The 25,390-nt window shown below is 34.7% G+C and overlaps 1 protein-coding gene across 1 annotated transcript; it reads left to right on the forward strand.

The window, feature by feature from the left end:
* Nucleotides 1-1,672: 1,672 nt before the first annotated feature.
* LOC21385980 lies at nt 1,673-22,921 on the forward strand. Its single transcript, XM_010105907.2, has 12 exons — nt 1,673-1,731; nt 2,794-2,900; nt 3,785-4,309; nt 5,843-6,947; nt 7,191-7,328; nt 7,879-8,166; nt 8,416-9,555; nt 9,645-10,376; nt 10,503-11,110; nt 11,211-12,207; nt 12,283-12,918; nt 22,337-22,921. Exons 3-11 carry the CDS (start codon nt 3,813-3,815, stop codon nt 12,889-12,891), a joined length of 6,114 nt encoding a protein of 2,037 aa, XP_010104209.1. The 5' UTR covers nt 1,673-1,731; nt 2,794-2,900; nt 3,785-3,812; the 3' UTR covers nt 12,892-12,918; nt 22,337-22,921.
* Nucleotides 22,922-25,390: the final 2,469 nt, after the last annotated feature.

Consider the following 25,390-nt stretch of genomic DNA (forward strand, 5'->3'; position numbering starts at 1 on the left):
ATTTTAAAAGTTTGAGAGATAAATTGTGAATGATCCTAAAATTTAAGAGGTACATACTAGATACCATTTTTTTGTGCTTTAATAGTCTTTTTTGAGCTTTTTGTGGAGTGAAAGTTGGTCTGTAGTTGCAGAAAATCAAGAAAGAGTCCTATACAATCGAGCGTAGATGATCTTCTCACCTAAACCTTTTTTTGTTTTTCTTTTTCCTTTAAACTTTGTATGTAAAACCTTACTAAGTTTTTGGTTTATCCCACTTAAAATTTTGAAGTGTTATGTTTGTCCGACATCATAAGTGCTAAATTCAAATTCTTCCGCTCCTAATCAAAAAAAAAAAAAAAAAGAAAAAAGAAAGTGACAAAGATCTTTAATTTTCTTGGTGAAAAAATCATTGTGCTCATTATTGGCTCATTTGGTAAGCCTTGAATAAAAAATTAGGAAAATTGCAAATATTGACCTTAAGTTTTTATTGTCAGGATTTTTATTTTTTAAAAAACTCAACCTTTTTATATACTTTATTAACAAATTGAAAAAGACTAAAATAAAGTTTCCTAGTTTTGAGGGTGATATTTACGTCGTGTTTAGAATTATTCTTGTTTTTATTTTTCATGTTTTTTAAGAACAAAAAATGAAAATGATTTTAAAATAATGTTTGGCACAATTAAAAATAAAAAATAAAAATAAAAGTAATTTTTTAATTTAATATAAAATGAGAGAAAAATAAAAAATGACTTTTTTATTTTTTATTTTTGTGTGAAAAGTATGAGAAAAAAAGGATAAATAGATTTTTGAAGAGAAAATATTATGTCATGTCTAAATTAGTTAAAGTACATTTTTGTCATATTTTAAAACTAAAATAATATCAGATAATTAAAAAGATGATAATTTAATTAAAGACTCATTTTCTTTTTTTTATCATACCAAACAGGATAAAGGTAAACCAAACTATCTTTCTCCCTTTCACATGTTCTTTCCTTTATATATTTTCTTTGCCTCTCTTTTTCTTCCTTCCTACCAAACGTTGCATTAACGAGGGAGGCCGTGTGATGGGTTAAAATAAAGTGTAAGTTGAGAGATTTTCATTTAAAATTTCTTATTCAGTCATTTTATTAATTATGAGTATTAATAGTTATTCAAATATTTACTTATTAATAATATCTGACGGTTATAATAAATTAAATAATTAATTAAAAAAATTAATAATAATAAATAAAATTGAATTTATATAATTAAATTTTTATATTTAATAATAACGATTCAAAAAATGTAATGATTAAAAAAAACATATATATTTATATATATGTATATATATTTATACAACTTGCGCAAGTGGGGCCGTAGACATCGAAGGATTATTAATTTGTGGTCATCATTTGCTGATCACAAATCCAACTACTTTGATCGTGATAATGCTATGAAGACATAAATTTGCAAATTCCATCTCTGCACCAGAATTTTGAGTTATTTTTTTAGAGTGTAACTTGAGTGTAATTTTTAAATTAAATTTTTATAATTTAATTTAAAGTTGTAACTTGAATAAAGTTAAATAAAATTAAATAAAATTAAAACTTAAAAAAACATAAAATTAAATAAAATTAAAATTAAAAATTTTTTTTTTTGAGTTTTTTAAATAAAACAACATGCCCTTTATTATTTATCACTTCTTTTGGTTATACGAGGCCCTGGAAAACACGTTGTTTGAAGAAGGGATACTTTTCGATTGCACTGGTTGCAGTAAGCCTTAATTCTCTATTGATTTTCTGTTGTTCAGCTATTACCTTATCGTCACCTAAACAAATTATTAGAATCATAGTCGGGTGTGATTGAAATTCTCTTTGCTTTTGGGCAGATTTTCTGTGTTTTACCGTCTTTTTTTTTTTTTTTTCCAAATTTTTAATTTTTAAAACTTGTATGCGAGGTTCATTTGAATATGTTCTCTCTCTCTCTCTGTTTTTTTTTTTTTTTTTTTTTTTTTTTTTTTTTAAGATTTTCTGTGAAAAGAATTGTCTTTTTTCATTACTGTAAGAATTATCCTTTTGAGAGATTCTCTCTCACTGATAAACTGGTCTTGCTTTGTCAGTATTTTGTTACCAAACATTAGCATTCTCAGAAGACAAGTAATGTGCCTGAATTTTACTTATTTATTAATTTATTTTAATGGCCTTACTTCTCATATCTTGTACAATGTAATGGCATCTATTGGCATGAAGTGCTGAAGAGGCCTGGTTTGATTCTTATGATGGCGATAAAGATTACCATAGTGTTCAAGACGGCATGATTTTTGAAGAGGTTTTCAGTTTCAAGATTGTTTACATTTGTCCAATTAGTTATAATCTTCTTTTATTTATGTGGTTGAAATGTTTATATGTGCAGATTTGCTATCTCTAAGCGGCTTGGACAATCTGTCCTTGTCAGGAAATTCTGTTTGTAGTTCCCATGTGAGAAATTTATAGGATTAATAGCTTCTATTGATTTTCTATTGAGTTTTGTTGTTACAGAATTTTGGAGTTAGTCGAAGTGTTTGTGTTGGAGCTTTACAAAACCCAGTTTATGATGAATTCATTGGTCTGAACACAAGTTGTTTGACAAAACGCCTAAAACAAATTTTTTTCTTGGATTCCCCATATTTGCTTTTCTTCTTGCACTTATTAATGTTGCTTTTCTTCTTGGCTTCTATTTGAGTGAAATACCCAAAGAGCATTTTGGATTATGTTGTCTTCGGTTGGGATTTTCTTCTGTCTGATTCTCAGGTGAGGTATGGTTAATTGCTTTTGTCGTTGGGTATCATTCACACAGATTTAATTCTGAAGATTAGGAAGAGGGTGGACACATTATGCTCTACATACTGTACTCAAGGAGTGTACTTTTGATAGAAGGTTATAAAATCTACTATTGTTTACACGGTAAGCAAACTATATATCTATCTCTTATTACATCATCATTTTGAGTATACAAGTGGATTGGAGGCCTTTTCTTCTTTTTATGTTAGAACATATATTTGAGTATCCGGTTATTTGATCTTTTTTTATTTCTTTATAAATTGATCCTTTTTTTTTATTATGTTGTAAAGTTAAGTTAATATTCTTCTTATTATATTTGATCCTTTTTTTTTGTTTCCAGCAAAAAAAATATTATGTTCATTTTTTTCTTATTGTTCAACTTGTTATACATATTAAATATGATGCATTTAGTGCAGCAAAAACATTTTTCTTTAAAAAAAAAAAAACTTTAGACGATGTCTTTTTCAAAAACCGTCATCTAAAGTAGTAAAATGTTACTTTAGATGACGGCTTTTCCAAAAACAGTCGTCTAAAGTCACAACGGCATAAGATGACTTTTTAAACAGCTTTAACGACGTTTATAAACCGTTGATAACATTTAACGACGGTTGAAAAGACAATGGTTTGCCAAGCTATCGTCTTATCTTTTAACAGGTTAAAAACTCATCTTAAATAAAAAAAATAAGTTCTTTTTTTTTATGGGAGTTGCTCTGGTAGGATAGTCCTTCTAGTAATGTCAGTTTTTATGAGTTGAATCAAGTCAAAATCACGTTAGATTGAAAAGGTACGCAGATCATACAGTCTTTGATATAAATCTAGTAGCTGAGAAAAAAAACTACCGAGAGTTTATTTTTTCTAGTTCTGCCAGAGAAAGTCCCCTTTTCATATATTTTACCCAAAACAATAGTTGTTTCTCTTCATCTAATGCTTTAACATACGTAAAAGCAGAAAACTATATTCCAAACCGGCCTAACTCCAGTTCTTATTGATTTCTTGGTGGTCAATAGTACACACTATCTAGACTAGACATCTGAAATGAGCAACACAAGCGTCTCCAATTCCTTCCTCTCAAGTAGTCATCGCTGGAAACGAGATGTTTTCCTGAGTTTCAGAGGGGAGGATACTCGCAGGGGTTTCACGGACCATTTATACAATACTTTGAAGCGAAAAGGGATTGATGTCTTCAGGGATGATGAAAAGCTTGAGAGGGGAAAAGATATCGCTCCAGAGCTGTTGAGATCGATCGAAGAATCGAGATTCGCAGTCGTTATTTTCTCGAGAGATTATGCTTCCTCCACATGGTGCTTGGATGAACTCCAGAAGATTGCCGAATGCAAGAAAAGCATGGAGCAAACAGTCTTGCCGGTTTTCCACGGGGTGGATCCGTCCAACGTGAGGAAACAAAAGGGGGAGTTTTTGGCAGCCTTTGAGAAGCATGAACAAGACTTCAAAGACAATATGGGTAAGGTAAAGAAGTGGAGGAAAGCTTTAACTGATTTAGCTAGTGTCTCCGGTTGGGATTTGACAAACAGGTAAAAACCCATCGATCTTTTGCTTCTGTCATTATTTCTATATGCCATAGTAAAGAGAGAAAAAAAAGAAAAAATAAAGTTACACTTGGCACCTCCTGGCTCCTAATGTTATTAATAGGGAAAATACTTAAAGAGCAATGCTACTCCTCCAAGATTGGGTTCATATGTCCCCTTTTTCCTGTTCCTTTCCGTGTCCCTTCCATAATAACATACCACGTCATGCCTTTTTAATTGACATGATAAGAATCTTTAATTGATGTGTTATAATATTACTGGAGGGACATGAAAAAGGACAGGAACAAAGGAACACATGAGTTAGTTTTTTCATCCAAACGGGAATTTCTCCCCATTACTCACATTGAGTAGGGTCAGACCCTACTGAATGTGAGTAATGGGGAGAAATCCTTGTTTGGATGAAAAAGGGTTTTTCATACATAAAATGTTCCTTGTACTTTGTTTAAATACCATTTGTGTCTTTTTTATTATTCAACTGCCCAAAACACTCTATGTGTTTATAAAACCTTACTCAAAATATCACTTGAAGCAATTAACTTTTTGAAATATCAAGATTAACCTTCCCAATCTATATGAAATGTTATTTTAGATATGATTTAATTGAAAAGTTAAATAAATTTTAAAATATATTTTAATCAAACAAATGCTTCAATTATTTTGAGTGTTTTTCATTTTTTAAGATTAATTTTTATTTAAATCAAAAATTTATTTTATTTAATATTTTGATTTGATAATGTTTTAAATTGTATTTAATAAAGGTGGAGAAGGGTAATCTTCGTGTGACAAAAATTTAATTGCTTCAAATGTTATTTTGGATATGATTTTATAAACACATGAGGTGTTTTGGGTATTTGTATAATAAAAAGGGCAAACAGGGTATTTCGGCTTGACACATAGGTTTTTTGAGTATTATTTCTTACAATATTACGACCACAAGTACTCTTTCATCAATATTTTTTTAACACCCTATTCATCTCTATGGAGTTAAAATCCTACCACTCTACCACTCACACAAGGTGGACCCCAAGTGTGTAAAGTAGAATCCACCATTTTGTGAGTGATGGAGATTTCATCCAATGGGATGGAATACCATTATTGATTTTTGATTATTGATTTTTGATTTTTTTTTTTGCCATGACATCCATTTGACTATTAAATTATTTTAAATGTCGTGATACTTTAATATGATAAAAATATACATCTGTTTTTGTAAAATTAGGGATAAAGGAATTCAAAAACTCCACGCTTTTTGTTTTGTTTTGTTTTTTCTTTAAAGAAGGGATTTTGGATATTTTTTAAAATTTTAATAATTTAGGGGACGACTTGGTAATTACGTACAGTTGGTTGAAGGGGTGTCACTATAATATTGACAAAAGTTATGGGGGTGTCAGTGTAATTTTTCGTATAGTAAATTTAAGGAATATTGGTGCAAATACTTTGGATCTGAGACCACTGATTTTTTCTTTTGTCTATATATTTCAACATTTATAGCTGTATTTGAGTTGTTTTGTTTTGCAGGCACGAGTCTGAAGTTATTCAGGAAATAGCTAAAACTATTTTAAGTAAATTGAACCTCGTATTCTCAAGTGTTAACAAGGACTTGGTTGGAATAGATTCTCGCATAACGAAAATGGATTCATATTTAGATATCGGGTCAGATGAAGTTCGCACTATTGGGATTTGGGGAGCGGGAGGGATAGGTAAGACAACTATAGCTAAACAAGTTTTCAAAAGGATCCATGACCAATTTGAAGCAAGTTGTTTCCTTGCAAATGTTAGAGAGGAATCCCAAAAACATGGTATAGTTCGTATACAAACCCGTCTCTACGATATATTGGTCGAAAACCAGGCAAAGATACAAATGGATGACATGGGAATGGATCATGTGTTAGAAAGAGCATTGCATTCTAAAAGGGTTCTTGTTGTTCTAGACGATGTGGATCAATTGAAACAACTAGAAGCTTTAGTTGGTAGGGCAGGTGGTCAGCATAAATGGTTTGGTTCAGGAAGTAGAATCATTGTAACGACTCGAGACAAACACTTGTTGAAGATTTATGGTAACATTGTATTTGAGGTTGAAAAGTTAAATGATGTTGAAGCTCTTCAACTCTTTAGTCAGAAAGCCTTCAACCAAGATTGCCCCGAAGATGACGACTATAATGAGATGTCGAAGAATGTGGTAAAATATGCTAATGGACTTCCTTTAGCACTTGAAGTTTTGGGTTCCTTCTTGTATGGAAGAGATAAAGATGAATGGTTAGGCACAATAAATCGTCTAAGGGAGAACCCTAAAAGCGAAATTTATAAAACACTTCGACTGAGTTACGATGGACTAGAGCACACAGAGAAGCAAATGTTTTTGGACATTGCTTGTTTCTTCAAAGGAGAGGACATTGTTCGCGTCAAGAAAATATTTGACAGTTGCAAGTTCCACCCCACAATTGGTTTAAGGGTCCTCAATGAAAAGTCTTTAATATTTGATGAAGGAGGAAAATTATGGATGCATGATTTACTACAGCAAATGGGATGGGAAATTGTTCGAGAAGAATCTCTGGAAGATCCTGGAAAATGTAGCAGGCTGTGGCTTCACAAGGATTCCTATCACGTTCTTACTGAAAATAAGGTACCTTTTTTTTTTTTTTTGGCTTGGAGAAAACAAGGTACTATTTGACGACAAATTCATGCTTTTTATATGCTGCATATTTAGTGCGTGCATATATATTGCAATTAATGTACACATAGAATCACTTTTTTATATTAACCGTTGTATTATACGTGAGTTGTCAAACGAAGGAAGTAAATAGTTAAGATTTTTGCTACGTTATCCATATTTTAACGAAGGAAGTAACTTATTTTGTATATTCAGGGAACAAACGCTGTTCAGGGTATATTCCTAGATTCTCAAGAAAAAGAAGAAATGCTCTTCAATGCCGACCTGTTCTCAGAGCTCAAAAATAATACACCGGTTAGGATTTTCCAACGCCACTTGTCACCGTCAGAGCAGGTACGTGATCTAAAAGGAACAAAGAAATAGTAAACTCATCAAAGTGTTCTTTATAAGTTTAAAATTGATGGGGAAAGATTAGTGCTATTCGTTATGTCAGTTTCTAAGGAAATGGAACCGGCGATTGAGCCAATCAAGAGGGAATTCACGGTTTCAACTTTTCTTTAAAAATTATTATATTTTTATTTAGCTATTACATAAACAAATTCAAAAACATAAAAGCTTTTTAAAGCTAAAGATGTAAAAACGCTTAAAAGTAGGCCTTTAAACATTGAATAAGTAATTTCAAAAGACAAAAAATTGATAAGTTGCGTACAACTTAGTGGAATATGGAACTCAAAATGACTTAGTTTCCTTGTATCACAGTATAATACTTTACGATTTTTATATGAATCGGTAAATTAACATCAAAAGGTCATCAGCTCAAATCCTTACAAAATTATAATAATTTTGTCACTCGTAACATATTTGGTATGGTCTTCCAAAGGATCAAAACTTTAACAATTTTATGTAACCCACTTATACAAGAAAGCTACATCCTCTTGTGTAGTCAGCCGGAGGAGCGGAGCGGCGGTATTTCAAAACGTTGCTTGGGAAAGAAAAAGAGGTGCACTTGAATTATGATGCATTCTTAGAGTTGAAAAATCTTCGATTTCTGAAGATTTGCAATATCAAAGTTGTGGGATGCCAAGAATATTTTCTCCCCAAAAGTTTACGGCTTCTAGAATGGCATGGATGTCCTCTAAAATCATTGCCATCAAATTTTCAACTTGATAAGCTCGTTGAACTCAGCATGCCTAACAGCCGCATTGAACAACTGTGGAAGTCGGAAACTATAGTAAGATATAATTTACTTGCTGATCTTTATTATTATTTATGTATTTTCAAACTAGTAACTAATAAATCTAAGAATTTTTCACTCTAAACTGTCTCAATCTCTCTCTACCCGAGGCCTAAAAATCCTTCTTGTTCTTCTAACTTAAATTTTCTCAAGCATGACTCAGGGCTATTAATTAACATGTTTATCATTTCTTACTGAACTATATAAGATCAATAATATATATTTTTTTCTATTTACTTCTGACAGCGTCTAGGAATGTTGATATCGATTGATCTTAGCGATTGTTATTACTTGACCAATACTCCAGATTTCACTAAGGCCCCAAATCTTGAGATTCTAATCCTTGACGGTTGTGGAAAGTTAAAAGAGGTTCACCCATCAATCGGAGTTCTTAGAAATCTTGTTTTATTGAATCTGAATGGCTGTAAATGTCTTGAGAAGCTTCCTGACAAAATCAGCTTGACATCTCTTAAGACGTTTATTCTTTCGGGATGTTGGAATCTGAATAAATTTCCGGAGATAGTGGAAGATATGAAAAATTTGTCCCAACTTTACTTGGACGGTACAGCTATATGGGAGCTTCCAGTTTCAATAAATCGCTTGATTGGACTTACTCTGTTAGACTTAAGCAACTGCAAAAACCTTTCAAGCCTTCCAAGTAATGAACTTTGCAGTTTGACAGCTCTTAGAACTCTCCGTCTCTCTGGTTGCTCTAGGATTGATCAACTACCAGAAAACCTAGGAAGCTTGAAAGAGTTGGAAGAGTTATATGCAAATGGAACTGCTCTAAGGAAAGTTCCTTCCTCAGTTCAATGCCTAGAGAACCTTAAATACGTATCATTCCGAGGAAGTAACAACGACGTTTCATCTGTAACGCACCACAGATCATGGAAATCACTCATTTGTTGTTGTTTGTTGCCAACAGATCAACACTACTCCCAATTAATTAACTTGCAGTTGCCTAGTTCATTTGCAGGCTTAACATCTCTGGTATCTTTAGATCTGAGCCAATGTCATCTAGAAGAAGGAGCTATACCTAATGATATTGGCTGTTTATCCTCACTGCAGTATTTATACCTGAGTGGAAACAACTTTAGGACTATACCCGCAAGCTTCTCTCAACTTTCCAAGCTAATGGAACTTGACTTATCCGATTGCGGCGAGCTTCTTTGGTTGCCAAATCCTCTTCCATTAAGTCTCAAGTATTTATATGCACGAAATTGTCCTAAGTTGAATAATGAGCTTTCGCATTATCATGACGTGGAAGTATTTATTTCGGACAAAGGACTCCATTTCATAGATTGCAGAACATCATTGAGTTTTGATGATGATGGGCCAATTATGCCGGAAGAATATGTTGATCTGCTCTTTCCAAAATATGTTGAGGTCTCTCTCTCTCTCTCCCTCTCTCTCTAATAAATATATAAGAATAAAAGCCTTCTTTGTTTTATTTATTTATTTATTTATTTTTGCAGGATCAAATTAAACATGGAAGACCATTCGACATTATTTTTCCTTATCCAGCTAGAAGTAATCCTGAGTGGTGTAGCAAATGGAGTAGTAAAGGTTCTTCCATAACGATCAAGTTATCCCCAGAAGATAATTTTGGTATGAGGAAAGGATTTGCTCTTTTCTTTGCTTTAGAAATTAAGGAGCAGAATGACATTCACCAAGATTCGGAACAACAAAAGACTGCCTGTCTTTTTCACACTGATGAAGGGGAGAAACTTTCATTATTGCCCAACTTTAAAGTGCCTGGGGCTGGATCATATGGCGTTTGTTGCTACCGTCCTCGTGGAAGGTTCAACAAAAAATATTTGAATGAAGCAAGTAGTGTTTTTGGAGCTTTAGTTTTAACAGAGAGACAAGATATGAAGATAAAAATGTGTGGGTTGCATATAATATTTGAGCAAGATGTGCAAGAGTTTAGCCAAAAACTTTCCGAAACTTTTACTGAGTTTCAAAATTTGGATTCGAAATTCATACATTGTAAGAAATTGTTAGATGCAGCAAGAGAACTAAGAGAACATGGCAACTATAAAAAATCCAGCATGGCTCAGGATTATACTTCATCAGAGCCACAACAAGATGATGTAGACCAAACTTTGACAACTAACGACCCAAACTCAAGTTCGAAGGACTCCGTTGATGACTGCTCCATCCAGATGAGAAGAGATACATACACATTGCTTTCAAGGCTCTTTGAGGTTATTAGTTCTCTGTCTCTTGTTCCCTCTCTTTCAGTTCTTGTTTTCTTTTAAAGCAAGAAAAAAAGGTTCTCTCAGTCTCTGCCACTCTCACACAAATTTTTGATGCTTTTACATATTACACAGGGCCGTTCTGCGCACAACCGATTTTCTTTTGTCTTTCCTCGTGTAACGCTTTCATACTGGTTCTCACATCATTGTGTAGGGGACACAACAATTTGTTATCTTCCTCCAAGTTTATATGATAACGAGAGATGGGTAGGACTTGATGTTTATGCTATATGTGAAAGGCCTGATCCATCAGAAAATTCTTCCTTGCTTTTTGTTGATTTGTATGTCCATGGAACCAATAACGGCGGAATACCATTACCCATCCTAACATATTCCTTGACCATACTTGGTTTTGTTCAGTCCTTTTTAGTTGTATCTCATATACCCCGTGAGTCCTTCCCAAAGCAGTTGAATCAATGCCAGGGTATTAGTGTTCTGTTTAGACCTGCTGCTCCAGCTGAAAATGTGAAGATAGACTTTAGCGTTTTATTATGTGGGACTAGGTTACTATATGAGAAAGATTCGGAATCATTCATCCAGGAGATGATTTCCTTGGCATCAGTGGAACCATCTCTCCTTCAACTCCTCCACGACAGAGCTAAATTATATGTTCAGGAGGCCGAAGAGTTCCTTCGCAAAGATGAAACTCATAAAGAACCCGCTGGTGTATTCAGAAGCGAATGGTTAAATTCTATGACAGCAAATTTTCTTTCTTTAATCATTTTACAAAATTCGATTTGATTACCCCAGCTTAATTAACACAAGTGCTCTTTATGTTTATAGGTCGCTTCTTCAATCCTTGCAGAAGCTGCTAACAAGTACGGACCCTTTGGCTAAAGACGTCTCTACTACATTGGAGAAATATAGGTTCTATCGTACACATAACAGGATTTCTCCTGAACTTGGGCCAATGTTAGCCCATTCTGAGGCGTTTGTTTTGAACATTTTGCAACAAAGGGATATGAATTATCATTTAGATAATTTAAGTTTCTGTCATTTCCACATAATGCCTGATATGGTTCTACGCTTTGGAAGGAACTCAGCGGATAGATGGAAACATAAGCTGAAGTTTGTGTTTGAAAAATTTTCCATGGATAATGGCTTGTTTATCACGCTTAGTGTAGGAGGAAATCTGATTTCTGTTTCAAATTACTTTGATCCTATGCAAGTGTACAATTTTTGTTTCCCTCAAAAGGAAATTCTAGAGTGGTTCCTAGATCGGAGTAGCAAGTCCAGAATGGCAATTGAACTACCTCCACATCTGTATGATGATAGCAGTTGGGCGGGACTTGCTGTATGTGCTTCTTTTCTTGTCAATGAGCATCCAAATGCATTTTCAGAAACGTATGTGGACCTTCTGTGTCACTTGTCAGCCGATAGGAATTGTTTGAATCCTGTCCCGTGTTTCTCTGTAACCAAAGACAGATATAAGTGGTTACATGTCCGGGGATTCATCTGGCTAACGTACTTACCTCGTGAGTTTCTTACAGAGTTGAATCAACGAAGGAATTTACAGGCCAGAATTTTTAGTTCCTGTCCTGGATTGATAGTGAATATGTGTGGAATCCGCCTATTGTACCATCAAGATGTGAAAGACTTTAGGCGTGCAATGCGTGAATGTTCAACCTCAATCTTTGACACTTTGGATGAAACTAGCTTTGGGATTACTGATGAGCAGAATACTACACTATATGCAAATGATTCGGAAAACAGTTCTAGCTCTAGAGATCTTAATGAAAATACTAGTTATCAATCCACATTTCATCAAACATCAAATGAGGTCTCTCTCTCTCTCTCTCTCTCTCATCAATGTTTATCAGGCTGATCAATATCATGTTGAAATATTTTCTTCCAGGAATTCCATCAAAACTCAATATACAACTCATGTTTCCTTGCTGTTGAAATTCAAGAGTGGTTCCGCGATCAGTACAGCTTCAATTCTTCTGGGAAGATCCATCTACCGCCAGATATAAGTCATGAAAATAATTGGTTAGGTTTCACTATGTGTGCTTACTTTTCGGACCTGGAGACTACATATATTGACAGCAATTCAGATGCAGAAACTGTTGCTCATATTACTCTAACTTGTCAGTTTGGAACTGAGAGGGGCAGTATTGAACCTCCTCATTACCATCAAACAACCCAGGAAGACTTGAGTATGTTATATCACGGAGGATTAATGTGGTTATCCTTTTTACCGAGACAGTGGTTTGACGAAGCACTTCGTCTAGCACCATATCCACTAAACGAGTGCAGAGTCATGGAGGCTTCCTTTCGAAGCGACAAGCGAGGTTTATGCGTGCAGCGGTGTGCTTTCCGTCTTCTTTATCAGCATGATGAGGAGGAATTCAGGCAAGCAATAAGACATTGCGTCCTCAATACCTCGTCATCTTCAGATAAAAAAACATCAGAAGGACCTGTTGATCAATTGCTCAAGGACAAGGGTAAAGGAGTTATGGAGTAATTTTGCCTGATCTCAAGACTGTTCTAGGTAATCAGTTGACTGTTGCTACATTAATTCATAACACTTCTGTCCAAGTTCCATTTAAAGTCGCAACTAATGAGTTCATTGATATATTTTTCAACCTTTCTGAAACTCATTGTGTTAGGATACCAAGCACAAATATTGAGAAATTGAACTGAAGCGTGCAAATCCTATTGAGAACAATCACAAAATTACAATCACCAATCAAGAACCCTAAAACAGTGGTTGATGTGGGACAGAATAAGGAAAAGAGAGAGAAGAAGAAGAAAGAGAAGAAGAGAGAAAGAAAAGGAGAATTTAGAGAGAGAGAGAGAACAAGTTTAGAGAGAGGAAATCTGAATAATTGTATTATCAATCAATAAGTTCTTGAAAAATATAATGATCAATACTAGGCCTATTTATAGATAGGTAATTCAAATATTAATTGAAAACTAAACGCAATTAGGAAACTAAGTACAATCGGGAAAACAAAACATAATAGGAAATTAACTTAAGAAAATATACTAGTTACCAAAAACTAAATATAATAATAATAAAAAAGATAATATCCTAGTTTCTGTATTTGCGCCTGACATAATAATAGAAACTAGTACTGTGATCTCCATCAGTGGTGTTACTCTCCGTATCTTGGCTTCCCACGCTCTGTTGTCCTCAGTAAAACAATACCCCTTCCACTCAGTCCCTCAACTTCCCTTTTATACCCACTAAAACAACACTTAATAAGAAAAACGACATCTTTAACAACTAAGGGTACGTTTGGTTTGATGGAATGACTAATGAAATAAAATGACAATTCCTAAAATCCATTCATTCTTATGTTTAGTTGGGCAAAAAAACTTAAGAATAACAATTCCCCATCAAATTGTTAAAATTCTCTCTCTAAATTATCCCTCCCAATATTAAAAAATTTAGTATAAATACTCTTTTCCTCTAGTTTTTGCTGACGACAATAAATTTGAAGAGACATATTTAAGTATTTGGTTTATGTTTTACTATTTGTCGATTTAATTATGCAGAATATATTTTAGACCTTTTATGTTAGAATATTTTTGTTTTTCTATTTTGTCGATACCATCATTGACCGAGCTCCAAAAACCATAAGAATTAAGAATCTGCTTAAACTGTAGCCATCTTGTCCATCATCATTAGGACTTTTGGCCTTCAGTGATCACAAATACTTAATCACTTATGATTATGGAGATCATAGCAAGAATCTTAGACTTAAACGTTCTGATGTGCTGGATCCTTTACTAGAGGCAAGCACAGAGCATACTAGTTAGGAGCAGAACTATTATAACATAGAGAAAGAAATTTAAAATTTCAGAGAAGAAGATTAGTGATAGAAATTCATTATAGAGAAATACATATAATATTATTCTTCAGAAATGTGTACAAGGTTCTCTGCCTCTAGCAAGCTGAGAGCTTCGCCTTTTATAGCCGAAGCTTAGTTACAGACTTTTTACAAGAGATGAGGTTCATGATTACGAGATAGGATTCTTATCTAGAAAAGACAAACACCATTATTACAAGATAAGGCTTAAACCTAAAGGATAGATGTACATGTCGACATATTTTACAAAGTGCATGCCAGCAGGAGAGGATAGGGTCTTATCTACTGTATTGGTCAGGAGATAAGTTTAAGTTTTCCCAATCTGATGAGTCAGAATCTACTGAACCACAAAGATGATAGTACTAAGGCTTATGTCGTTTGTTGAGTGATGGTATCAGAGTCAAAATGGTGGCTCGACGACTTCATAAGAGTTTTGTGAAGCAGGAGAATATTATGATATAGAGGTGAGGAATGAAGAAGAGTAAGAGAGGAAACCACACACACATGACTACAACCCAGAAAACATCCCCGCTTTTAGAACCAGCCAGGCTATCCTCATCCATTACTATTCCTAACCCCTGTAAAAAAATCCCTTGCCCGCAAAATAGAAAACCTAGTAGAATACTCTTACATCCCTGAAACTACCATAGTTCAAGAGTCAATCCCTTCTTTATTAAATCCATATAATGTTTTTAGGAGACACCGTCGTAATATTAGACAACTTATCACCAATACCAGACTTGTCATAAAAGAATACATTAAGTTTTCCAGGTTGAATAAGTGTTTTGTTCCCAGCACCACTCAAGAACAGTACATCGATCTTGAAATTCCAAAGGAGCTCATTTCTCGATAGGCTGTTGAAGGCCATACTCATCTCTATTTCGGAGCAATCAGGCTCATCCTAACCCTCCATGGTAGGAAAGGATTACCTGTCACTATTCACTTAGCACTCATAGATACTAGATATACTAAGTACGAACATGCAGTAATAGGAACCACTTTGTCCACACTCCATGCTGGTAGCATCCTATTATCCTTTTTTTCAAACTTCAATATCCTACTTAAGGACCCACACTTGTCCACATGTCTTAAAGTTTAACTCCAAATTTCTGGTGCAAAAAATCCATCCTCATGCATAGCCACATTCCATCAATCTATAGAATTCAGAACCATACACTTGACCTCCCGGTTCCAGGCCATGTCCCAGATACTTTGCTTATTACAACAAAAAGAGAAAATGAAGTGCCAACTATTTTGCAGATTCGTAGACAACTCTCCCGAGAAGAGATGACAAAGCTCATGCCCTTAGAATGGTTCACTAACTACGAAAAGTTACATCAGAACCACAAACCCATCCAAACGTCTGATCCAACCTTAATTCAATTTGAAGACGGAAAGATAAAAACTGTCTTCAAACATATTGATAAAGGTCCCAATAAAACACCAGAAGTCTTCCAATCCTTGATGATTAGGCCAGTGTCGACACAAGAAGACATCCTTGTCAATAGTTTCAAAACAGACGGGTCTAAGATCTACACCAATAAGATTGATGGTCATTTCATATGGGATTGTGATCCCTCTATGTGTGATCCAGACTGCGATTGTTGGATGCACCATGAAGACGATGAAGAAGATGATCGTCCAAGCAGTAGAAGAAGAAAGAAGAAAGGAGTTTGCAAGCCTCAAACAACCAGAAGACAGTATCATCCAGATAGTCCATGGGTTGTCAAAAACAAACATGAGGATTCATCCACTTCAGATGTGGCACCATGTATGATGTTTTCATCATATGATCAAGATTTTCCAGTTCTTGAAAGATAGATAGATCAGACAACCAAGGTGGTTTCTCAGCCATTTGTTCAGCCAACAGAAATACTGCCAGATGGGAAACCAAAACCTCCATCCCAGGCAGAAAAAGTTCTGAACTGACAAACTCAAAATGCCAGAGCCCAAAACCAGGTCTTACAAAAGATTGAAACAAAGGTTGACAGGGTTATAGCTAGTCCAATCTCACTGACAAGAAGCTTGACAGCCTCAGCGATGATGTTCGGAGACTCTAAAATAGCCTCCAGTCAAAAATCAAACAGTTAGATTCTGATTTAAAGAACCTCATCAACCAGAGGTACTTTGGACTAGAATTTGACATAAAAGAAGCATAGATCTAGAGGCTAAAGGCTTAGCTCAAACAGATTGATGAAGACTTCGATAAAAGATAAATGAGAATGTTCGATCCTCCTTCTTAACAACTTCCTCCCTTTAGACCTTCATTCTTTCCTTCATACTCATACCCAACTCAGCCCGACTAATGAAAGATCTTCAAAATGACTCATGAAGTCTACAGAGACCCGACTTGGTCAAAACCAACTACTTCAGCAAAGCCAACTTCTTCAACACATAAAACTTCCAAAATGAGTTTATCAGCGGAAGAAGATGAGCCACCTCCACAAAAGACCAAACCTACTACAAAAGAAAAGGGGGAAAACTTAGAATATTCCCCAGCTCACATGGTACTCTCTTCAGGATTAAAAGAGGTTTCAGAACATTTAGAATCAGATTCGGAATCATTTGAAACAGTAGAAAGCTCTGAGGATTCGGAAGAATCAGGAGAAACCATAGACATTACACAGCTACTAATGGCTACCTCTACGGGGTCAAATGAACAACAGACCTGTGAAGAAATGGAAGGGCCATGTTCTCATATAATAGAAGAATCCCCTGATGCACAACAACGATAAGAGAATGCTTTCTCTAAGCCAATAGCTGGTCCCTGGTTTAGTTTTGACAAAGTTTCTCCAAACCAATGGAGAGACAAAATCAATGAATTCGGAGCATGGATCGATTTGCAGGTGTTAAAGCCTGGAGCAGAATTAGAAGCTGTCCTTAAAGAATTTTCCTCCAGATTTTACTGGTACTCTCAGAGATTGGTTCTAAAGTCTCGGAGGATATAGACAACTTCAATTTATCAAGGAAGATAGTGCGACAGGAATTCTTAGACTCATATACCAGGAATTCATTGGAGACTATAACTTGATAGACAAGCAGATGCGTCAAGAATACTTTGAGATGAAATGTTGTTCTTTAAAAAGGAAAGACATTGAATTTCATTTTCAAAGAATGTCTCGGTGATATTACCCGCTCAACGGATTCAATGATCCCAACCTTCGCCAAGTATACATGGCCTCCATTCCTTAAGAATTATAGCCATAACTCCAACAGTCTTTGCTTGCAACCAAGAGAGAACTGAAAGATATCTCCATAAGGGAAATTCATCAATTGGTATTAGCAGCTCTAAACAAGCTTTGTGAAACTCAAGAATTATTTTCCTCCATGATGAAAGAAAGATCCAAGTTCAAGAAGGCATGCAAAAAACTATATATACATATCAAATGCAAAGAAAATAGGTGTTTTTGTGGCCCTCCAAAATGCTCTCACGGACCAAAAATAATCAAAAAGGATGGGAAGAAATACAGGTTTTTTAGAAAGAAAAGACGTTGTAGACTAAAGTCGGACCGTTATTTTAACTGCGGAGAAAAACAACACTTTTTAAAAAATTGTCCTAAGAAATCTGCCAAATCAGTTAGGATTATCCAACAGCTGCAAACTAACTCAGTGGATCGAAGCAAGAAAGATATTGATCTAGAATCCCTATTCTCAGAACAAGAAGAGCTAGATGTGGAAACTGTTTTTGCCATCCCAGAATCAGATCAAGATGATTTCAGCCTTGATGATACAGAGGAAGGAGCAGACTATCACATTCCATTCTACAAGATGGAACAATTTTCCCTAATTGTTCCAACTCCTCCTACGCCAAATGTTGAAGTTCAAATCCTTACTTCAAAATATGACAATCTAGTCAACTTAGTCGAATACATGGATATAGGTGCCAGTAGAACAATGATGAATCCAAAAATCATTCCCCGTGATTTTTAGACTCCTCATATAGAATACTTCAAGGTTGCTGATGATCAAGTATTCAAGGCAGAATTGATTACCAATTCAAAAGTTGGCATCAAGTTCTTTCCTGGATGTATTATATGGACACAAATTCTTGGTAACAGGTTGCCGGACAAGGATCTTCTCGTTGGAATGGATGTTTACTACCAAGCAAAAAACCTTCAGATCCTTCCTACAGGATTGAAGTACAAAAGGCAATTTAAGCTTTATTCAACCATTCCAAAGATGTTCTCAATTAAAGAAGCTCCAATTGATTATGAGAAAATTTAAGATAAGCTTCTGAAATTCTGTGCTGACAGTCATGATCAGTTTCAACATCCCAATTCTCTATGAAAAAAAATCAGAAGTTCTTCATATAGTTGCCCTTTAAAAAGAATGAAGACATCAATCCAACTAAGGCTACTCACCCAAGCATGACTCCATTTGATCTAGCCTTAGCCTGAAAAGAATGCTCACAATTCCTCCAACAAGGATTGATCGAACCCACTAAGTCTGATTGGGCTTGCCAAGCATTCTATGTAGAAAAGAGATCAAAACAAGTCCATGGAAAGAAAATGTTGGTGATTGATTACAAGCATTTGAGTTTTTTCTTAAAAGATGACATTTTCCAATTCCAAAAACCAGCTCTCTATTCACTCATCTGAAAGATGCTTAGGTCTTCTCAAAATTTGATCTCAAGGGAGCATTTTGGCAACTGTGAATTGATCCAAAAGATAGGCCTAAAACAACAATCTGCATTCCAGATGCTAAGTACTAGCGAGTTTTGCCTTTTGGCCACAAGACGGCTCCATCTCTGTTCCAAGGAACAATGACTCAAATATTTGAGCCCATCCTGTACTGTGCCTTGATCTACATTAATGATATCTTATTGTTTTCAAAAGAAGCAGAGGCCCATAAAGTTTTATTGGCCTAATTCTACCAGATTGTGGACCAATATGGCATCATGCTATCCGAAAAGAAGAGTCAAATTAGACAAACTCAAATTGAATTTTTAGGGATGTAAATATCTTAAGAAAAGTTTCAACCTGGCCCACACGTAGCTCAAGAACTATTGACGTTTCCAGATAAACACCTTACTATAAAGCAGATTCAACAATTTTTAGGAATCGTCAATTATCTCAGAGACTTTATCCTTCGCGTGTCTGAACACACTAGCCAGCTGTCAAATATGCTAAAAAAGAATCCTCCTCAGTGGGAAAAAGAACAGACAGACGTTATCATAGCCCTGAAGAAAGTAGCTCAGTCACCTCCTCCTTTAAAGATTCCAAGCAAGGGAAAAAGAGTTCTGCAAATAGGCGCAAGTGATCATTATTGGGGGGCATTCTCATTGAAGAAATTAAAAGCAAGAAGCATTACTGTGGACATGCCAGTGGTCAGTTCAAGGATCAGAAAAATACTATTACACTATATACAAGGAGATTTTTGCGATAAAGTATGAAATTCAAAAATTTGATTGAGGGTTATAATTTTAAGGTCTGCATAAACAATTCATGACCTTTCCTGACCTGTAATTGCTCAGACTCAAAAACTGGTTTGTAAGATATGACTTTTTTGTTAAGCATATAAAAAGGCCATCACAATCTCATCTCTGACCTACTGACTCGACCCAAACCAGTTCAAATCATCACCTCATGTAAAACCTTTCCACTAATCCTCATGGCAACAAACACACCATTATGTGTTCCAGTAGAAAATGGACATTGTTTTCCTCCTGATCTAGGCAATTCACTTAGACCTGACCAGATCCAATTTTATGCCAAAACCCATCTCTTTTATTACCTGACCAACATCTGTAATGGAACCCATAACCCCCAAACTAATGATCTATACAACATAGACCAACCGTATTTGGCCACTTACAATCTCCATCCTTTCAGCCTAATCACAGAAGATGATATCTGGTACTTATGGTGCCAAACAGTCTTATATTAAATTGCTCTCAACTGTCCACTCATGCAGTTCTATATACAACTTCATGACCACAACAATGAAGGATCTCCTTTATGGAAACTCTTGAAAATGTTCTCCCCACTCATGTGGTGGAGAGAAGAAACATCAAGACTCCTTCAGAAACACAGAGTTTGGACATTCTCTTCAGCAGAAGTTCAACAAGTGCACACAATTTTCATCATACATCAGCCATACCTGATCAGCTCAAAAACCCAGACATTGTACACACAAAACATTGTCTATCCATGGTACACTAGTTTTGACTATCCTAGATCATTCGAAGAAGTCAAAAAAGATCTCATCAAATATCTGTGTAGAGAAAATAGATACAAGCCAAAGGCTATTCCACATACATGTGCCAGTTCTGCAATAGATCCACTCATTGAAGTCTATGGACAGTACAACATCTTCACTGTAAGTAATTGTAGCTTACCTATAGACACAGAAACTTTCACATCAAAACCTCAACTATTCCAAGATTCACAGCACCTAGAAGATGACTCATCACTCAACAAACGACAGAAGCCTTAGTACTATCATCTTTGTGGTTCAGTGAATTTTGACTAATCAGATTGGGAAAACTCGAACTTATCTCCTGACCAAAACAGTAGCTAAGACCCCTATCCTCCCCAGCTGGCATGCACTTGGTAAAATATGTCGACATGTACATCTATCCTTTAGATGTAAGCCTTATCTTGTAATAATGGTGTTTGTCTTTTCTAGATAAGAATCCTATCTCGTAATCATGAACCTCATCTCTTGTAAAAAGTCTGTAATTAAGCTTCAGCTATAAAAGGCAAAGCTCTCAGCCTGCTAGAGGCAGAGAACTTTGTACACATTTCTGAAGAATAATATTATGTATTTATCTATAACGAGTTGTTAATCACTGATCTTCTTCTTTGAAATTCTAAATTTCTTTCTCTATGTTATAATAGTTCTCCTCCTAACTAGTATGCTCTGTGCTTACCTCTAGTAGATGATCCAACACATTAAAACGTTTAAACCTAAGATCCTTGTTATGATCTCTATAATCATAAGTGATTAAGTATTTGTGATCACTGAAGGCCAAAAGTCCTAATGATGATGGACAAGATAGCTACAGTTTAAGCAAATTCTTAATTCTTATGGTTTTTGGAGCTCTTGACCAGTGATACATATATCAAAATTAAAATTATTTGAATACTGGTTATATATCAAATAAAATATTCACTTTAAACATCAAGGTAAAAAATAACTTGAAAATATTTAAAGTTAGCTTAAATACATTATTAATGAATAAAATGAAAGGGGTAGTTTAGTAAAAATTTATACTATTCCATTCTATTCTAATGTCTAAACAAACATATTGGGTCTTTGTACGTTGGTTTAGACCTGTTCAGCTCAGTTCGAGCGGATTCACAATTCAAGTGTGTTTGGTTAGACATTTAATTCAAATTAAATGGGCAACCCATCTTAAACGGAACTGCCGAATTAAGTGGACGTTTGGTTTATAGATTTAGAATCATGATTTAGAATTATTTTCATTTTACGTGTGTTTTTTATGAGAGAAAAATACTGTAGAGAATTATGAATCATGGTTCAGAATCAGAGATAAATATATGAAACAAACATTTAATTCAAATTAAATAGGCAGCCCATCTTAAATGGAACTACTGAATGAGTTTTAGACCCCCTCTCTTAGTTTCACTTTTCAAACTTATTTCTACAGTAATTTTTTTGGGATAATTTATTTCGACAGTAATTTGACTCCCACAGTTGAGATTCCCTGTTCTCCCCTCTTCACTTTTGACCGTGGTGTCTAGGGCTGTACAAAAAAACCGTAAAACCGAAACCGACCGCTCCAAAATTGAAAAATAAGGCGCCACGTGTAACCGACAAAGTCAGTTTGGATAACCAAACCGGATTCCTCCATTGCGGTTCGGTTTCGGTTGAGCCTTTTAAGATTCGGTTATAAACCGAACCGACCGTACTAATTCTGTAAAAAAATTTTAATAATGTCGTTTTTTACATTTCTCATCGTTTTTTCACTTCAGTCTCTCATTCTTCTCTCATCTCATTTACTCACCCTCATTGTCTCTCACAATCTCTCTGACTCTCTCTAACTCTATCTCACTCTCTCAGATTTGGGGCAAAAAAAAAAAAACCCTAGCCAAATACGTTGATAACTTGATTGCTTCTCTCGTCTTTCAGCTCACAATCTCGTCTCTCACAAACTCTATCTCCTGTCGCGGGCTTTCTTTCTTGGTTTTAGTCAGTCTCCGGCAGAGTAAAGAATTGAAGCTTGTTGCTGGAGAGGAGATGCTAGATTTCTATAATCAACCATGGTAAGCTTCTATTCTCTATATTTCTATGTTGCTAATTGTCGGTATGATTACTTCCACCTACAATTGATGATTTGATGTATAGTTCTTTTTTTTTTCTTTGGCTTGCGACTTAGGTTTTTGGTCTCTCTATCTCGTGAACCCATTTCCTTTTCGCCTTTGTTTTATATTATCCTTTCCATTGTAAAATTTTTCGATTATGTACTCCTATGAAATTATGTATACCCGATAACGTATTGGCCAATGGTGGGGCTGGTGGTAATGTTTATGTTAGTGTTAACCTTGAGAATTTGTTTGAGGCTGGATTGGATTTACTACTGGTGGACAATGATGGGGACGTGGGGTTATATTTCAATAGCTTTGATCTCACGCATATGAAACATAGCTATGAAACATAGGCGTACAGTACTGGTGGACAATGGTGGGGTTATATTTCATTATCTATTCAATTTCATTTACTTAATTCTAATTTTCTATTGTAACGATACATTTGAAGATATAATGGATTTGGATTTGGATTCGGATGAAGGGGAAGAAGAGGTTTATGAGAAATTGGAAATGAACTTCACTATGCTTTTTAATTATGCTTTGGACTTCTTAATTTCTTATGCCAATTTAATGTTTTTTACACTTTGAACATTAATATTGTTTGTTGTAACTTTCAAATTTCTAGTTTGTATTTTAGATTTTGGACATTGGATTTGAATATTTTGTGTTTGTAGTATTATCAATTTGGATATTGTGCTTTGTATTCATTTATTGTGATTACATGCTTGCATACAAGGAATGTTTTACATTTTTTTATAATTTCTGGTCAAAAAATGCAATTAAATATGCGGGTAACCTGATAGTTAACTGATAGTCACAATTCAGATTACTAAAACTGAAAACCGACCGAAACCGACTGAAAACTGAAATTCGGTTTACCGAACCGAATAGTAATTTTTGCGGTTCGGTTTTGGTTTCCGGTTTCTAAAAATTGACACAGTCGGTTCGGCCACCGAACCGACCAAAACCGACGGTTTTTAACCGTCGAACACCCCCACAATACAGATTCTTGTCTTCTTCCTCCACGTATTATTACATATATGTTTTCCAGTTTGTTTTTCTCTAATTTGCTATTTTTTGCCCATTGTTCAGCGTGTATAGTATTACCTTGCCATCTTTTTTTTTTTCTTTTTCTTTTTTCTTTTGTTACTAATTAGCCGCTGTTAGTGTGTTCCAAATAATTATTTAAAAAACGTTCATAAATTTTTTTTTAACTATCCAAATAATTATTTAAAAAACGTTCATAAATTTTTTTTAACTATATTTTCTTCATTTTTATTTCCTTTAATATACTTTTGATCAGTTTTAATTTCATTTTGCTATGAAATTTTTTTATCATTATCAACTTCAGAAAAGAAGAATTTATCAATTAGGGAAAAAAAACCCAATTCAAATCAATTGCTCTTAGACATCCAAATACTATTAAGATATTATTCCCTGTTTGGTTTAAAAATTATACTGCACATCTAAACATCAATTCGAACTACTATTTAAACCACACTGTTCAGATTTTTTTGTTCAAATGAAAAAAACTCAAATCAACACAATTTAAACTAACGAACTAAACAGACACATAATAATTGTGATTTTAATATTGATTTCAATGCTTAACAAAAGAATGAAATTTGAATAAATCATTATTTTATTCCCTTCAATACCCACTAAAGCAACACTTAATAAGAAAAACGACATATTCAACAACTACGGGTACCAATCACATTGCATTGTGATAGATTTGTTATTTATGGAATTACTATATGGTAAGTGTTATAAAATTCCCTAATTAAAGAACTAGCCATAGATTGAAATAATCCTCACAGTCACTTTCCTCTCAAACAATCAAAATGACAATCACACAGAAAAGAACTTGAACAAAACAGTAACACAGGAAGATTAAAGTGGTTCAATGTTTACCACCTACATCCACAGGGAAAAGCATAATCAGAGCTTAAGCCACCATGTCTAAACCATTTTTTGAGTTGAAACCATCCTGCACTTTCACTCTTCCCATAGATAGAATGTCTTGATGCAATGGAGCTTTATATCTATATGTTGTGCCAAACATCAAATTAAATAAATTTCTGATAGAATATGAATGACAGAAAAAATTTAGAAGACACGAGGACTCAACGTGGTTCGGCTTTTGACCTACGTCTACGGGTAGAAACGGCGAGAAAATTTCACTATAAGTAAAAAGAGATTACAAAAATCTAACAAATATCTCACACCACTAAAATCCAAAATACTCCCAAATCTTTAACTCAAAAGTAAGAACTCTAATTGTCAAAGAAAAAATTCTATGATCAAACGTTCCTACACTAAAAGAAAAACAAAAGAGAGAAAAGTTCTGTATCAATGAAAATAGTCACAGGGCTGCTATATCTAAAACACATACATATGATATATTTACATGCCCAGGGTAACTGAAAGCACCGCCTGGTGATAAGCAAAACTAAGGGCCTTGGCCCTACAATTAATTGACAGGCTTAATTGAAATCCACACTCAACAATCTCTACCTTGGTGAAAATTAAGCCGAGCTCAAAATAATAGAACTCCTTCGCTATCTCCTCCAAAACCCCACAAGGTTAATCACAATATGTAACACCAATATGTTCAAGTGGCACTTGAATTTCTAAATGTTGACCGATTTGATCATCGTTCTTGTCACACAAAACAAACCAACTTGTCAAGCTCCACCTGCTTATGAACACCGAGATTTTTATCTGCAACTACTAACTCGTTTCTTCATATAAGATATCATCAGAATCATTAGCTCTGCTAATTACCAATCTTGGTGACTTTGGCCCAAAAAACCAGAAACACTACCGTTCATCACAAACTCAAATCCCTAAGAATAGTCACGTTCTTGTCCTT

Source organism: Morus notabilis, unplaced genomic scaffold, assembly GCF_000414095.1.
Source record: "Morus notabilis unplaced genomic scaffold, ASM41409v2 Scaffold1662, whole genome shotgun sequence".
Classification (NCBI taxonomy): Eukaryota; Viridiplantae; Streptophyta; class Magnoliopsida; order Rosales; family Moraceae; genus Morus; species Morus notabilis.